The sequence below is a fragment of the Pteropus medius genome, unplaced genomic scaffold (assembly GCF_902729225.1).
Source record: "Pteropus medius unplaced genomic scaffold, Ma_sr-lr_union100, whole genome shotgun sequence".
Classification (NCBI taxonomy): Eukaryota; Metazoa; Chordata; class Mammalia; order Chiroptera; family Pteropodidae; genus Pteropus; species Pteropus medius.
This window is the reverse complement of record NW_024349801.1, coordinates 6,048,360-6,064,606: the sequence shown is the minus strand read 5'-3', so window position 1 is coordinate 6,064,606 and position 16,247 is coordinate 6,048,360. Positions and strand designations below refer to the sequence as shown.

Below are 16,247 nucleotides of genomic sequence, written 5' to 3'. Positions count from 1 at the left end.
AAAAAGCCACATTTCTCTTTTACGTGGTCCCACTTCCACCTCTCCTGAGCTAGACAGTGTCCCCAAATCCCCCTGAGGTTAAGTGGGGCTGCCCGCCTGGCTGTGAATGCAGGTCTGCATGTCACTGCCCTGCACAGAATGCTAACATTAGTGGCCCTCTCCTGGGGCTATGAGAGGAGATTCCAGGAGAGTCCAGCATGGTGCCCACTGCACAGCAAGGTCTTATGTGTGGTGGCTCCTTGGGTGGTGACAGTGCTGTGGCTGGAAAGGCAAGAAGCCCATGAATCCCTCTGCTGTCTCAGGCCACCGTCACACGGGATCAGAGAGACTCATCCTGATGCAAAAAATAGTTCTGAGCCTGGAACAGCTGTATCTGAATCAAGGGCCATCGTGGGTGCTGTCCACCCCATTTGCCACTAGATAGCGGTGTTGCCTCTTCTTTACCTGAACTCGGAGCTTAACCTAAATTCTTAGCAAGAACAAACCCACCCTCGTGTTAAACCTGTACCCAGATCCTGCACATCAGGCTCCCCATTCTCTCACAGGAGCTAGATGACAATACGCAGAGCCTGCAGGGGCCTGGGGCTGCCCAAGTCTGCTGCTCTCCTGGCTTTCACATAATTCCCCCACCCCCGCTCCCCCTGCCAGAGCTCACAGAATCAAAAGGTCCTTAAAAGTCTCTTGAAAGAACAAGAATTAGAAAAGGATGAAATGAAATTATCACTTTGTCCGAGAACCACCAGATTAGCACACATCTCACATGGGAAACACTTTGAAGGATCCTGTCTCTGGACACACAAAGCAAACTTTTCCCCTTGGGCTTTTAAGGCACTCTCTTCAGATATGTTCCGGAGAACCCACCGTCTGGCCAGAGGAACTGCCCTCTGTGGCCAGGAGGTGGCTCCACAGTGTGGCCTGGTGACTGCTTGACACAGTGATGTTGGGGCACTGGCCAAGCTCTGTGGGCCTTCCGGAGCTCCAAAGATACTTTATTAAGTTTTCGCTTAAAAGTTGTATTCGTAATTACTTTTAACTGCAGCAAAAAAAAAAAACTATTCATAAATGTGATATATCAGATATTAGCTCAATGGCGCCACCTTCCTGTCAGTTTGTGGTGCAAGCTAATCTCAACTTCATTAAGCCCTCAGAATACCGCTGCTTCTCCCAAAATCTGTTGAGTTGAAGCACACACTGAGAGAACTGTCTAAAACTATGATAATCCACAGCTTTTTATCTGCGTGACTCAGAGCTCTCTCTCAGTACTGTGTAACCACAGACACAGATCAGCTCGTTGAAACAAGCACGGGACATCCCAAACCCCTCGCTTCCAATTTGTGCTATTCTCAAAACAGCCTTGTTCCTGAAAGAAAGATTTTTATCCAAGACCTTGGGATTGTGCAACCACCACCCTCCAAGGAAGCAGCTGAGAGCAGGAGTTCTGAAGAGGAATGTGATGTACTAAAAACAACCATGATAATAGTACTGGCCTTAGACCCGGGCAGGAGGGGGCCTGCACATGCAAACGCACATGGGAGAAAATGATTAACGAACACGCGGCACCTACGTCCCTCCAAACTGAACCTCTACTTGAGCACTGACATCAGTCGAGCCCAAAGAAACACTCTCCACATCTTTTCTTTTAGGTCCTTGAATCAAAGGCCAGTGTGTCCACATGCGGAGGAGGTGGTGGATCGTGCTGCCACCATCAGACAGGGCCACCACTTCAGAGCAGAGGGAGGATTTGAGCACAGAACAAGGTTAGGTCAGAGGGAAAACATATCCATTCAGCTGTCAGATCCAAGAGATTTCTTGCAGGACAAAGCATAATTTCCCACAGAGCCGGTACAGTTTATGAATTATATCTGCCTGTACTTTATTACTCATCCAAACTCACCAGCCTATCCCAGCTATGACTGTATTCAGTCACCTTTGTGATATTGATGACCTTTGGACATATAGGGTACTGTGTAGCTTTTACACAGTTGTTTTCAATTTTGTCATTACAAAGGACTGCTTGTGACAATAGAGGCCAGAACATATTTTCACACAAATATGGGTCTTAATCCTGGCATCCTCACTTATGAGATGTGTGGCCATTGCTGAATTTACAATAAGTAATATATCCATTTTAATTTATAAGACAGGCGTGAACCAATAAAACAACTTTTTAATTTAGAATTGTTCATGTTGGTATTCCAACTGAGATTGTTGTTATTTTATTAAAAGCTTCTGTGGCTGCTGTGGGGGGGAAAGTTTGGAGTATTGGATGAGATGATTTGCAGGTCCTTCTGAATGGCAGTGGGCAGCTTCCTCCCCAGCTGATCCATTGTCACTTCTGTCTTTGGGAGGCAGCTGCTTGGTGGTGGCCATGCTTCCGGGATCAGCTGGCTCCACCTCTTTCTGGAGTGCACTGTGATCTTTTGCAGCTCCGTCCAGAAAGCTCCAGTAAATAGAGAAGGGCACCTGCCCCATCACAGGTGTGGAGGGCTGCCTATCTGAGATACCAAGGATGCACACAGGCCTGGCGTCCTGAGTGCACTTCCACAGGACAGATGAGGAGACTGAGTCTTGCAGAGGTTTGGACCTTGGCCCCAGGCCAGGCTGCAAGCAGGTGGTGGCACTGCCTGGCCCACTTGACCACCGTAGCACCTGCCCCCCGATCAGAGTTCTGAAGCATCCAATGGCAGCAATCTCAGCCTCAGGCTCACCTGGGCAAGATGTGCTCATTTTCAAGGTGCCCCACTGAGGCAATGGGTACTCCGGTGGAGACACTGCAGAGGGAGGAAGCTGGGCCCGGCCAGGTCCCTTGGGCAGAGCCTCTCTGGGCCTTCCCTCTACCGACCCCCAGCCAGCCCAGGGCAGGACTTTGTGATGCGACAAACAGGCCAGCCTGACCTCTTATCCTCCCACTTTTCTGTTGTCACATCCAAGTCTGGGGTGGGGGGGTTTCCCCCGGGGGAGGGCCAGCTCCACTGTGCCTGTTCTATCAGCACTGGTCGCCTGTCAGCCCCACAGCACCCAGCCTGCTTGTCATCAGGTAAGGAGGGGGCCAGAGGCATGAGGGGCAGGCCTTTTCGGGGCAGCCGTGAGTCTGGTGTCGGGGCCTGACCAGGCCAGAGAGGAGGAAGGTCTCCAGAGAGGTGGCCCTCTGGCCTGCTGGCCCTGGAGAAAGGAAGGTTAAGCATGTGGGCTGCGGAGTCAGGGGGCACCGGTGGGAACCCTAATGCCGCACTTGCCATCCTGAGAAATTGGCGAAGTGCCATGCCCCGGGGCCTCAGTCTCCCCAGCAGTGAAATGGGCTAACTGTGGTCCCCCACGCAGGGCTGCTGGAGGGCCAGGGGAGCACCTCTGGGCAGCCTAAGCACACGCCCCGCGTGCAGAAGGTGCTCAAACACATGCTGGTTATTGTCATCAATGATGCTACCGACTACGTACTGTCTCAGATAGAAATGGGGGCTTTCGAGGCTCCAGGCCCAACACCCCACTCACTGCCACACTGAGGCCAGGGAGAGAGGCCGGAACCTGCCTTGGCTCTGCCAGGCCGACCAAGACAGGCGATGGGTTTTCCGACTCAGAGACCCTGGGAGTTGGGCCAGAGCCTGACATACGGCGAATGAGCCCCCACCCTACTCCCTTCCCACATGGCCCCTCTGCGCCCTAATTCCCCCCTCTCATAACCACGTGCTTCACGGTGTGGGCCTGAGGGCCTGCAGAGGAACCGCAGACCTGGCAGACACCCAAGGCCCCATCCCACGTCCCCACCCTGCCCCATGCAGGGGGACACGGCAGCCTTGCTGAGTTCTCAAAGGTTCATGCCTCACTTTCACTCATGCTGTTTCCCCAGCCTGAGTTTCTCTGTCCGGCTCACCCTGTTCAAGGCTCAACCCAGACACCGCCCCTCTGTCCTGCCAGGGAGGGCAGGGCTATGGTCTGAGCCTGGATTTCTCTGGAGCCACCACCACCCCTGGCTGCCCATGAGAGTCACCCGGGGAGCAGCGAACCCAGCTCCCACCCCGAGGCCGGAATCAGAGTCCACCCAGCTCGTCATCCCAGTTCCGCCCCAAAGGACACTGTGTCCAGCCCTGGTTACCCTTGTCCCTGTGGAGTTACTTGAGCCCTGCGCCCACCCCTCCCAACCCTTGGCCTCTGTTCCACCCAGCTCTTGACCTTGGTTTCCCCTGAGCCCCTGGCCTCTGCTCCCTTCCCCTTAGCCCTTGATCTCTGCTTCACTCCTGAACCCTTGACCTCTGCCCTCCCCACCCTGGGCCCTTGGCTTGGTCAGGAGCCCCTTTTATGCCTTCTCAGCTGCTCGGCCAAAATTGGCCTCTCCAGGGTTCTAAGCCCAACCCTGCCACTTACGAAGGGTGGGGGATAGCCCTGGGAAGGTCGTGTTGCCTCAGTTTCCTCGCTGGGAGGGAAGCTGAACCGCCCCTGGTGTAATGCAGGTGGCATGCTAAGCTCTGGAGGCGTGGCGAATGCTCCGTAAATGGTGCCCCCCATTTCTCCTCCTTGGCCTTTCGGTCCTCCCACCACCTTCCTAGGGAGCAGCATGCCTCCTTGTACTCAGATTCAGGGTTCACCCTGGGAGCCCGGGACCTCTCCCAGGATTGGTAGAACGTCACTACCAATTAGTAGAACAATCTGTTTTCCCGCTTTAAGTGGCCTCCGAGGTTGACAGCAAATTCCCAGGGCTTCCAGGCTACAGCAACAGGCAGGTCAGGTCAGGCAGAGCCAGGCTACACCTCACAGGCTGCCTTGTGAACCAGGGACTCATATGACTCCGCCTTGGGCAAACTCGAAGCCCAGGCTCTGGGAGGGAGGAGGTGCGGGCACCGTGGCCACGCCCTGCAGAACCGCATTCTCCCGACTGGTGATGCGCCCGCCCCCCAACTCCCAGGACGGAGCAGGGTGCGTGGCTGGGTGGGAACTGCGCTTAAAGCCCAAACCTGAAACTTGGAAGGAAGGGTAATCCTAAACGAAATCCCTTTGCAGTCAGTCAGGTTTTGATCCCCTTGCAGTCCTTCCTGTATGAGTGTCCCAGGGCTGTTGTAGCAAATGACCACAAACTGGGCAGCTTAAAACAACCGAGTTTATTCTCTCACAGTTCCGGAGGCCAGAGGTCCTACATGGAGGTGTGGGCGGGGCCGCCCTCCCTCCGGGGGCTCTAAGGGAAGATTCTTCCTGCCTCTTCCAGCTCTGGTGGCCCCAGGCTTTCCTGGCTTATGACTGTGTGGCTCCAGTCTCTGCCTCCTTCCCTGTGTCTTAAATCTCCCTCTCTCATAAGAACCCTTAACTTGATAACATCTGCAAAGACCCCTTTTCCCAATAAGGTCACATTCACAGGTTCCTGGGGTTAGGACGTTGACATATATGTTGGGGGCCACCATTCGGCCCACGACCGCCTGTCTCTCTAAGATATGATAGTGTCTAAACAACAGCTTGGAGATGCATGGGGTTTGCACTGTAACAGTTCATGTGGATAAGCCTACGATCTCGACCTACAATTCCTATTACATACTCCCGCTACTCCCCAAGCCACTTGATATTAGGGGAGAGAGGGTTGGAGGAGCCGACTTCTGGGATATCTGAGATAGAAAGTCCCTTGGAGAGAACCCAGGCCAGCTCTGCCGTCACTTCCCCTCCCAGGAGGCAGCCTCCTTCTCCCCCAGCTTCCTTTGGCTAATGCCTTCCAGTCTTTACTCTTTCTCTTGAGGAAACTCTCCCAACTCTGCTTGCCAGGGTCGGAGCGTTCCTTGTCAGTTTTGCGTTTGCCTTTTGCTCACTGCCATGCCCTGATTGATGAGCTCCCCCAACATGCACTGCGATCTGTCACCCGGCCTCTGTCTGTGCAGAGCACTAGCCCCCTGCTGGCTGGATGAATGCAGTGAGACCCACCCCAGCCCTGTGGCCAGGAAGAAGCCCAGCTCCAGCCTCCTGCCTCCCACTCTAGAGTTCTCCTGGGGCTCTGCCAGAGGGAAAGCCAGCATTTTAAAGGCGCCATCTGACGTTATGTCACCAGGGACAGAAAGGTCAGTCCCAGAGGAAGGGGCCCAGGAGGTCATGATCCTAGTGGTCTCTTGCTTAGGATATGCTTGCGGTTCAATTCATGCAGTGGTATTTATTGAGCGAGCACCTACTATGTGCTGGGCCCTGTATGAGATTTGAGATCTACCAGAGAATAGAACAGAAAACAGCCTGCCCTGTGCTAACTTGCATCCCAGTGTTGGGATCCAGACAAACAAATGAATAAGTAAGCATGCAATAAGTAAAGTGTGGTGAGGCCATGTAGAAACACAGGGGGCTAAGGAGGGTAGAAGTTACTGTTTATATAGGTGCTCTAGCCACTGAGAAGACATTTGAGCTCAGAGACCTGAATGAGTGAGGCACGAATCACGTGGCAGTCTGAGGGACATGCAGTCTAGGCTCGGGGAGGGAGGCAGCAAGGGGCCTAGAGGGCCAAGGTGGAAGGAGCCAGACAGGACTGGTTTACACCTGGGTGAGAGGGACATCACTGCAGGGCCAGGGGTGCCACCCGGCTTCGTGTGGTGTGATTATCCCGGCTGCTGGGTGGAGGGTGGGCTGTGGTTAGGAGGTCTTGTGGCTATCCATGCTGACCACGGGCGCAGCGGGCATGGTGCCTAGTGGTCAAAGTCCAAATACCTTTACGGGTAAAGTTGGTAGGGTCTGCCAATGGGTTGGAATGTAAACAAACAAAGAGTCAAGGTTGAGTCTGAGCAGCTGGGAGGAAGGAAGAGCGATTCTGGGGGGCTGGCTTTGGCGCCCTGACAGGAGCAGGCTTCCCGGTGCAGGCTCTGGGCAAGTCCTACCTCTGAGTGTACCTTTCTCCACTTGGCTGCACCTTCCCTCTGCCAGTTGCTGCCTGTCCTGAACCAGCAGGTCATGCCAGGGAGTAGGCACTGGCCCAGGGCCCAGCCCCACCCAGTACCTGCCGGAGCCCAGAGGAGCATGCAGAGAGGCACCATGTCCCTGAGAACCGGAGAGGCCTCCACACTGCCTTCAGCCCCAGCAAGGGCCCCGTGATCCTACAGCCGGCACCCCATTGCCACACAGCCCGGAGCCACTCTCCAGCTCCTTCCCATTTGGAGCACGAGGCGGCAAGCCTGCCAGGGCACCCACGGCTGAGCCTTCTTTCCAGGGATGTGGTCATAGTGTAAGAGACACAGAAGCTCCCAATTAGGGGCCTGGACAGGATACAGACCCTGGGCTCCCGCCAGCTGCAGATTATTCTAAACTGGGGTGTGTGCAGGGAGAGGTGGGAGGGAGCAGTCTGAATGGAAAAGACTCAGAACCCTGAGGCAGTTGACATAGTTTCTAGGCCGGACTCTGTCTCCTGGGATCCGTCGTTAATAATAATAATAATCATAGTAATAATAATGGCAGCTAGCATTCTGCAGAGTTCGCCCTGTGCCAGGTACAGATCTCAGCGTGATGCCTCATTCCTGATCCTGTGCGGTGGTTCCTATTTTCATCCCCATTTAACCCATTTTCACATGAATACCCAAGCGCTTCTGTGTCTCTCTCAGGACTTTCTGCTCATTTCTGGAGCTTCATAAATTTTGATCTCTTAGGGCTGGCCTCCCTTTGAGTCACTCCCCATAATAAAATACCACCTATTGGTTCCCATCACCACTGGAATTGAACTGGGGAGCAAACGGATGATTCCTGTATGGCCTCTGAGGAAGGAAAACCTTTCTAGAAACCTAACTCAGGAGAGTAGAGAAAGGAAAAGCTTTGGAGTCCGTAGACAAGGGTCAAACCTGGGCTTTGCCTCTCACTAACAGGATGACCTTGGTAAGTCATGTGCCCTCTCAAGCCTCAGCCTCATCTGTAGTTGGGGACAACTATCTGACAAGAGTTGACATGAGGATTAAATGCAGTAAACTATCTGCCATGTGGAAGGGATTTGGTATTGATTATATTCCTATGTCTTCCGTATTTTCCTCAACACTTCAGCACAAAAACAAACTCAACTCTAAGTAATGCAGAAATCCTCATGTTAGCAGAAGCAGGATCCTGGGGTGGAAAGAGTACAAACTTTGGAGTGAGTCTGGCCCGTGTCCAAACAGTCCTTTCACACTCCAGTCTCAGATCTAGAAACCACCACCACTATTTACTAGTTGCAAGCACTCATACAAGTCCCTGTATCTCTCTGTGCCTCCTTGTCCATTTTGATAAAATGAGAATAGTTCTTGCCCTATATGGTTGTTGTGAGGATTAAATGAGATAATGCATCTAAGGGCTAATTACAGTGAATGGCATTTAGTAAGTGGTGACGTGTTGTTAATGTTAGAGGTGTGTATAGGGCTTAGCCAGTGCCTGCACACATCTCTCTCCTCACAGCCATGTCAGGGGGATATCAGAGGGACTTTAGTGGGACTTGAGTTACCAGTGTATGACGAAGAAAGGGAAGGGTACACCCTTCTAGTACCCACTGATCACCAGGTGCCCTGTACATCCCCCAAACAAACAAGAAAGCCCTTGCCCCAGAGCCCACTTGCCCTGGGCACACTATCCACCATCTGTCCCCAGATCTTTGCTGCTCTTCTTCATCCTTTGTATCTAGATGAGCTTCCTCTTTTTCCAAGTGGGCTCTTGGCTGGATTTATTCATTTATTTATTTATTTATTTATTTATTTATTTATTTATTTATTTATTTAGTTTTTTATTTTTTTAGGACTCCTCCACTAAATTTGGCAACTCCCTCCAATCTCTCACTACCCATGGCAAAAATATCACTCCTGTAAAGACAGACTATCTGAAATGGGTGCATGTGTGGAAACTACAGACTGAGTGCAATTTTAGCCACCAACAACACCCATACCACCACTAATAACCACCTCTCTCTCTTGCCCTCCAGTTATGCATCAGTGCTCCCAGTATTTTGAAAACAGATCCCAAAATCTAAAAGTTTGGGAGCACCAAGCCAAGGAGTCAGGAACATGAGGTGGGAAGAAACAGAAGACGGGCTGGATAGGGAAGTAGGGGTTGTTGGTGCCAAGCTCTGCCAGTTACGCTAAAATATGTTTTTTTGACCAATGGCATGTGAATGTCATGCCATTAGATTGATAATTCAGAAAGGTCATTCTGAAGCTGATACAGATAATAGATTGAAGGGATTAAGCCTGGAAGCAAAGAGATTACTGCAGTGGCCCTGGTGAGAAGTGACATGGGCTATAGGAGCAGTGGGCCAGAGAGAAGAAATGAATTCAGGAGGCCTTTTAACATAGAAAGCAATAAAACTTAGATGTTAGGACAAAGGGCATGACAGAGGTTATAAAAATTGTGCTTTTGAACTTGGAAGAGTGGATAGATCAGCTTCTCTGGGCTTTCCCCCTCAAACCCCAACCCACAACTAGCTTCTGGTCTCAGCTTAAATATCACCTCCTCAGAGAAGTCTTCCCTGATGACTCTGCCCAGTGGAAAATCCACTCTGGTCCTGTATTGTATCAATCCACCCTGTTTATTCCCTTTATAGCACTTATCACAATTTGTAGTTTCGTTATCATTTGTCTCCTTCATTAGACTGTGAAGTCCATGGGATACGATAAGGTCTGTCTGGTTTTTTTTTATCCCCGTGCCTAATATAGGACCTGGCATATACCAGGCGATTAATACTCTGTTGAACGAATGAATGAATAAGAACAAAAGAAGGAGGGACCTGTTGGGAACAAGATGCTCAGGAGAGCCCCGTTTGTGGCATCCATGAAAAGCGCTCTAGCAGGCAGCTGGAAGCTGGGTCCGGAGCTCAGAACAGAGAAGAGCTGCAACTCTGGGACTCGCTTGTATAATCAGACTCTGACAATGAATTGAGAGCACTTAGGTTACCTTGCCAGAGAACTGCCACCACGAAACTTCGTAGGCACGCCGATTCCTCCGCGCCTACTCAAACCCATTGGGAATAAGGCCCAGGAATCTGCATGCTTAACACGTTCTCCAGGTGACTTTGACGCACCCTGAGGTTGGAGAGTTCATCTCCGGGTTAAGAGGAGCGAGGCTGAGACGTTGACTTTGGGTAGCCAGGTGACAGGGGAGGGGAGTGGAGGGGAGGGGAGGGGATGAAGCCGCAGCCTGCCTCGCTGCGGTGCTGGGACCTTTGGCTGCACTTGGCCTCGGGTCGCGCTCCGCCCCGCGCTCGCCCCGCCCCAGTCCCTCCGCTCTGCCCTCTCATTGGCCTGCGCCCTGCCCGTCTTCCGGCCTCGGCCAATGAGGCCGGCGCACACCGGAAGTCGGAAGCCGGAAGCACAACAGTGAGGAGGCTGGCGGCGTTTGCTAGGCAGCTGTTCTCTGGAACTATGCTTGGCCTCCGATCGAGTCTGACGACGCGGTGCTTCCTCACGCTGAGGCTGCCCCGACGGCCGCCGCGGCCACCTGTAGTCCGGCTGTTAACTGTGCAGGCGGTGGTGGGTGCCATGGACGAGCTGCTTCACCGCGCGGTACCCGCGACGCAGTCCTACGGGCTGCGTGAGAAGACCCGGGCGCCGGCGGAGGGCCAGTGCGCGGACTTTGTGAGAGTCTACGGCGGCCTGGCCAACGCGGCCGAACGCGCCGAGCTGCTGGGCCGCCTGGCGCAGGGCTTCGGCGTGGACCACGGCCAGGTGGCAGAGCAAAGCGCCGGCGTGCTGCAACTGCGCCAGCAACCGCGGGAGGCGGCCGTGTTGCTGCAGGCCGAGGACCGGCTGCGCTACGCCCTGGTGCCGCGCTACCGCGGTCTCTTCCACCACATCAGCAAGCTGGACGGCGGCGTACGCTTCCTGGTGCAGCTGCGGGCCGACCTGCTCGAGGCGCAGGCCCTCAAGCTGGTGGAGGGGCCGCACGTCCGGGTAAGGCTCCGACCCGCGGGCAATGGGGACAGCCCAGGTCGTGCCCCCGCCTTGCGCCTAGGTCTGCGGGCCCTTGACGGTCTTCCCTGTATAGTCCTCACCTGCCGCTCAAGCCCCAAACACTCTGCCTTCCCTTCCTGAAGCCCTGCACACTTCGCCTTGAGTTGCACTCCTGAACCCCGTCCCTTCCCGACGCTTTCTGAATCCTTAGCTCCCTCTAGTTATATCTTGCTCCAGTCCTTACTGTGTTGTGCTTACTAGAAATGGCACTTGCCTACCGTTAAAGGCAACTGTCACGCCTCGTTCATGATTAGAGCGCTCCATGCCTGTTTATTATTTTAGCTGAGAAGTTTCATCTATGCAGTATATACTTGAGTGAGTACCAAACTGGGCATCAGGCAGCCTTTCTGAAAACCTGGATGGTGTCAGCAAAAATTAAATGCATACTCACGGTGTGTAAACTGTCGTCGTGTAAGAAGTCCTGTGAAACAGCACAAAGATGACTGACTAGATGATGAGATTGCCACCGTCTAGGAAGCTGGGCGCCTTCTGGTCGTCTGTGTGCTGCATAACCTCTCTGCTGCAGGGCTTTTTGCCTTCCGGAATTCAGCCCTGAAACTTGATTCTTGGTTGACTTCTTGAAGTGATCAGGTGCTTAGCACGGTGAGCTCATGTTAGATGCAAATAAATACTTCGATTTAAATAATGACTTTTTTGAAAGAGTGCCAATAGTTGAATATAGTCCTTTTGTACTATTGGTTTTAAATGTGGAGGGACCACAACTTGCTTTTAGTAAACAAATTATTTGAAAGTTTCAGGAAGTTCTGACATTCAGAATTTCATACTGAACAGTGGAACAACATGTCCTAGTTTATATAAGAACACTGGCATGGTAGTTATAGTGTTTATTGCCTCACTCTAGATAGGTGATATGCATGTCCACTTTTACACTAAAAGAAACGTATATTGAGGTTGTGTGACTTGCCCAAGAACTTAGAGCAAATAGATATGTCTTGGATCATCCGCCCAGATCCAAATCTGGGGTTCTTTGTACTACACTTCATATCCCCATCATGTTATATGAGTTATAGTGGTGTCAGAAACTATCTTTCTTAGTTACTTAGCCTTAGATGCACAGAAATTGGATGTTGTTAAAGATTAATCTCAGAGTAATGATAATGGCTGTGATTTGATTTCTCATGATAGCTGGTCGATTTACAATACTGTTACCTAGGGCCACAAACCTTCACAGACTGAGAACCCACAGTTGTTTATTGCACCAGCACCAAATTAGTCATGGAGTCTTACTACGCCGAATCGACCATGTTACTGGCTCAAGCCATCTGATTCGTGTTTCACATACTTCATGCATTTCCATCTGATTCCTCTCAAGGGAGGCTTGGGTGTAGCCTATCATCCAAGCAGGCTTTTTTTCTTCATGCAGGGACCAGTGCTCTATGACGGTCCTTCTGGAACTTGATTCTTACTGCATAGGAGGCTGGCAAATTAGGGACCAGTGCTCTATGACGGTCCTTCTGGAACTTGATTCTTACTGCATAGGAGGCTGTCTCAGAATGAAATCATCTACCCATTCACCCATCCAGCACGCAGCCATCTGGTGTTTATCTTATATGAGGCATGCTCTAGGCTCCAAGGTTGCTTGGTCCAGGAGCTTCCACTTTAGAATGGGAAGAGTTGGTAACAGCCATAGTGGGTAGTAAGTGCTTTTCATGAACTTGCTTATTTCATCCTTAGCAAGCCATAGGTAAGGGGATTAATGCTTGCTGAGGTCAAGTGCTGTGCCCAGAATACAGAGCTGGTGACGGTTGCAACTCACGTCATCAATCAACTCGATGGCTCCACGGTCACTACACAGTGACTCCTGGAGTTGACCATTTAACTAGATCTAAAATGGATTTGTTCTCTTTGAATTTGCCTTTTTCTATAAAATGGAGGACAAGAGAAAAAAAATAGTTGATTGATGGCTTTGTTTTATGTAGTTTAACAAGTCAGGAGTTTTAGTATTCTCTAGTTGTGACTGTATTTACTCTTTCCACAACTTTGTGCAAGCTTCCATCTTAGCAATCCCAGTGCCCTTCTCTCTCTAAAACCACAGGTCAGTCTTTACTCCCTTGTTGAAAAAGCATCAAGCTTCACGTGCCAGAAGGATCACATTTAGTCTTTCCTTTGGTTCCTTTGATGTACATCAAACCATCCTGGACAGTATTTCCAGCCTTACTCCTCATTACTCTCACCTGTTGTCTCTAGCCAAGCCTGCTTTTGGATGCACAGTTCCTGAATCCCTGTGTGATTCCTACTTGGGAGGCTTGGTAGAATAAGAGCTGCCTCTACCCCTAGCCCATTCACTCAGCTTTTCTAACCACGCCAGTTCAAAGTGGCCTCACCTAGTTTTGAGCCTCATGGCATACGTTATTGTCTGCACCCTTCACTTGAATTTTATACAAGTGGTTAGTGTTCTCTCAAGCCTCCCTTGAGAGAACACTAACCACAGAATTTAATGTTCGAAGTATATTATTCCCCCTCCCAACCCCAAACTAGATGATCAGCTACTTGAAAATGGGGAACCTTGTCTTTAATTTCTTGCATAGCAAAATGATAAATGAAGTCTTAAGATAAACTCCTGGGTGCCCCACTATAAGACAAAGTCAGCACTCTAATCCCCACTTGTCTTGATGTCAGACTGCTCCTCTCACAGAGTTTCGAGCCTGGAAGGGAGCCCAGAGGGCTTGGAAGTTTTCTGCACAGCCAAGAAAGACATCATATCAGACATTCGGACTGCCCTTGGCAACTTTCAGCGTGTGTTGGCCCTGGGTGGTTTCTGACGTCCCTTCCAGTTTTAAATCTGCTGATTCTCTGACATATTAGTGAATGTACCCCCTCGCTCTTGCCCACACGAGAAAACTCTCGATTATCATGCAGTTGAGAAGAAACCATGGCAGTTGAAAGCTGTGACATTGAAACTTGTTGGGAGAGAGGAGCTTGCCTTGGGGGAATCCAGAGCTGCCAGGAACACCGGTTCCTCAGATGTTCAGTGTTCCCTTTTTTTTTCACCCAAGCTGTCAACACACAGGAGGGGAAAAGCGTCGCATACCTGCAGGCAAAAAGCCACATGGACTAAAGATATTTTTTGAACAAAGGATAAATAACGATAGCCTGACCTTTGCCTCCGCACTTGGACACATTGGGTTTAGAAGCCTTTTCTAGTTTTCATTATGCCTCTTCATTGCTCTACTTAAAAATTCTGCTTTTATATCTAGTGCATCTAACTGTTGGGGCTAAATCTGGTCCCTTCTCCTTTGCTCTACATAGTTATATAAAAAAAAAAAAAAAGTTAATCCCTGTCATTGAAATTATTCAGTGAATAGTTTTTTCTTGTTGTTGTTTTTTCATCCATAGAAATTGTCACTGGGATCTGATATTCTAATCTGTCACCAGAATCACTTAATGCCATCTCGATTCCCTTCTACCTCATCCTGGATTTTGCATCCAAGTTAAAGAGGCGGTACAGCTCTTTAACATTAAGTTCCTAAGAACTTTTCACTCTTAGGAACTTAATGTTAGAAACCTCCAGAAGTTTGGTACGTGCAGCTTTGGGGCAGGAGTCCCAGACCCGCAGGGGCCTGTGATGCTCTGTGATGCTGGGGGATTGGGGACTTCCCTCTGCAGTTGCCCCAGATATCAGCACCCCTTACTGTGTGCACACAGCATGTACCCTGTCACACGGGCATGCTACTCACCTGGGCCCCACTGCCCTTAGGACTAGCTAGATAAAACTCAAGTAAACACACACTAGTTTACAGGAGAGCTGCTGTTGGCTTCGGCCTGAGCATTATTATGGAATGGATTCGGTCATTGCACGCCCAGCACAGGTTTCTGTTTACTGGATCCTATAGGGTACAAAGGCACTTTAGAACAACTGGCAATGTGAAGCCAAAAAGGATGCCGATTTCAGTGACTTGCGGGACAGTGGGTGTGGTGGAAGCAGCACTGGATGGGGAGAGTAGAGGCCAGTTCCCTTCCTGTCTTTGCCATCCGCTGGTTAAAGGCATGATTTTAGGTGATCTTAGCCAAGTCACTTAACTCCCTGAGCCAACTGGCACTGCACTGAGGTGAAAGATTCAACTGGTGGTCGGTTTGCTCAAGGCCAGCCTGCTTCTCTTCTAAGAAATACCTGAGGGAGCTTTGCTAAAAATCCAGTTTACAAATGAGGGCACGGTTTGTTAAGATATTGGTCTCTGACCAAGGGTTGCGATTATCGGAAATATGAGAAGAATCGGAAGACTGACACTTCCATTTCAAATGTAGCCCAACATGAAGGCCAAAGGCAAGAGAACCGAGTGGGAGTGTATTTCTTTCCTTGGATATTTTATAGCAGACGGGGTTTCTTTTCTCTCCCATGGGGATTCTTAATCCTTTTAGATTTGAAGTTCAGGAGCAATTTCAAGACTGCCGGGAAGATACAAGTGCCACCTTGAAGAAAGTTTCTACAACCTGGCAAAGATCAAATGTCTGTGTTGTGTTTTTTGAGATAGCAGATCTGGTATGTGGATGCTGTGTGTTGACGCCTCCGGTGTAGGTGTGTATATGTGGGGGCAATTATTTGTGTGCGGGGTGTGCTTTCCGTGTGTGTGGTTGATAGGCTTTCGTTTTTCTCCAGAGACGTTCCCAAAGGCCTATTTGGGTTGAAGAGTTAGATTTCTTACAGATAAAATCCCCAGTGAGACTGAACTGAACTCATCATAGCAGAAGGTCTGAGCGCTGGTGAGCAATTTGTGGGCACTACTAGCGGGAAGTTGACATAGAAAATGGGAGGGGGTTTTGATGAGCAATTTCAATGTAGACATTTCGGTGAAATGAGAGGTGTGCAGGCCTTAACAGATGCATAGGTGGAACACGAGAGAAGGAACTAAACGTGCGTCAGACCTTGCCAGCGTCCCCACTGTCGCAGTGCCCAGCTGGCTACACAGTGGTACAACTTCTTTTGGTGGTTTGTCTTGCTTTTAAGTTAGTATAGTGGGCCTTGTTGGTTCTACTAAATTCCGTGCTTAGCTAGACCAAAAAAGAACATATTCATAGATATGTTCTGGGGGGTCAGCAGCTTGCACGAGTTGGAATTGTGCCTAAAATGTCTTAGCTTCAGCACCGTGACCCTCTCCGCTGGCTTTCAGCTCCCTTCCCCAGCTCAGGGCTTCTGAACAATGAAAAGTAACTCTTCTTCACATACCAAAAATGGGGAGATCTTCATAGCCCATTCAGAAGAGAGCATAGGAGACGGCGTTTTCTCTCCTGAAAGATAGAGTTGAGTGACCTTCTGAACGGTGTCATCCAGGATAACTGGAATTAGCAGTACAGAAAGAACTGAGGCTTGACACGACTTTGGCATTA

General features: G+C 50.5%; 1 protein-coding gene across 3 annotated transcripts; it reads left to right on the top strand.

Annotated features, from left to right (window-relative positions):
- The first annotated feature begins 10,257 nt into the window (after positions 1-10,257).
- Positions 10,258-15,484, top strand: LOC120622962 (malonyl-CoA decarboxylase, mitochondrial-like). Of its 3 annotated transcripts, XM_039888800.1 has the most exons (3): positions 10,258-10,841; positions 11,184-11,216; positions 15,282-15,484. In XM_039888800.1, the coding sequence occupies exons 1-2, from the start codon at positions 10,314-10,316 to the stop codon at positions 11,214-11,216; spliced, it is 561 nt and encodes a 186-aa protein (XP_039744734.1). In that variant the 5' UTR covers positions 10,258-10,313; the 3' UTR covers positions 15,282-15,484. The 3 variants fall into 3 exon arrangements, with proteins under 3 accessions (XP_039744734.1, XP_039744735.1, XP_039744733.1); XM_039888801.1 differs by lacking the exon at positions 11,184-11,216; XM_039888799.1 differs by lacking the exon at positions 15,282-15,484 and having other exon boundaries at positions 11,184-12,337.
- The last annotated feature ends 763 nt before the right edge of the window (positions 15,485-16,247 follow it).

Coding starts and splice junctions, on each gene's coding strand:
- LOC120622962 (XM_039888800.1), top strand. CDS start 10,314: ATGCTTGGCCTCCGATCGAGTCTGACGACGCGGTGCTTCCTCACGCTG. Junction 10,842..11,183: donor TGGAGGGGCCGCACGTCCGG/GTAAGGCTCCGA, acceptor TTATTATTTTAG/CTGAGAAGTTTCATCTATGC.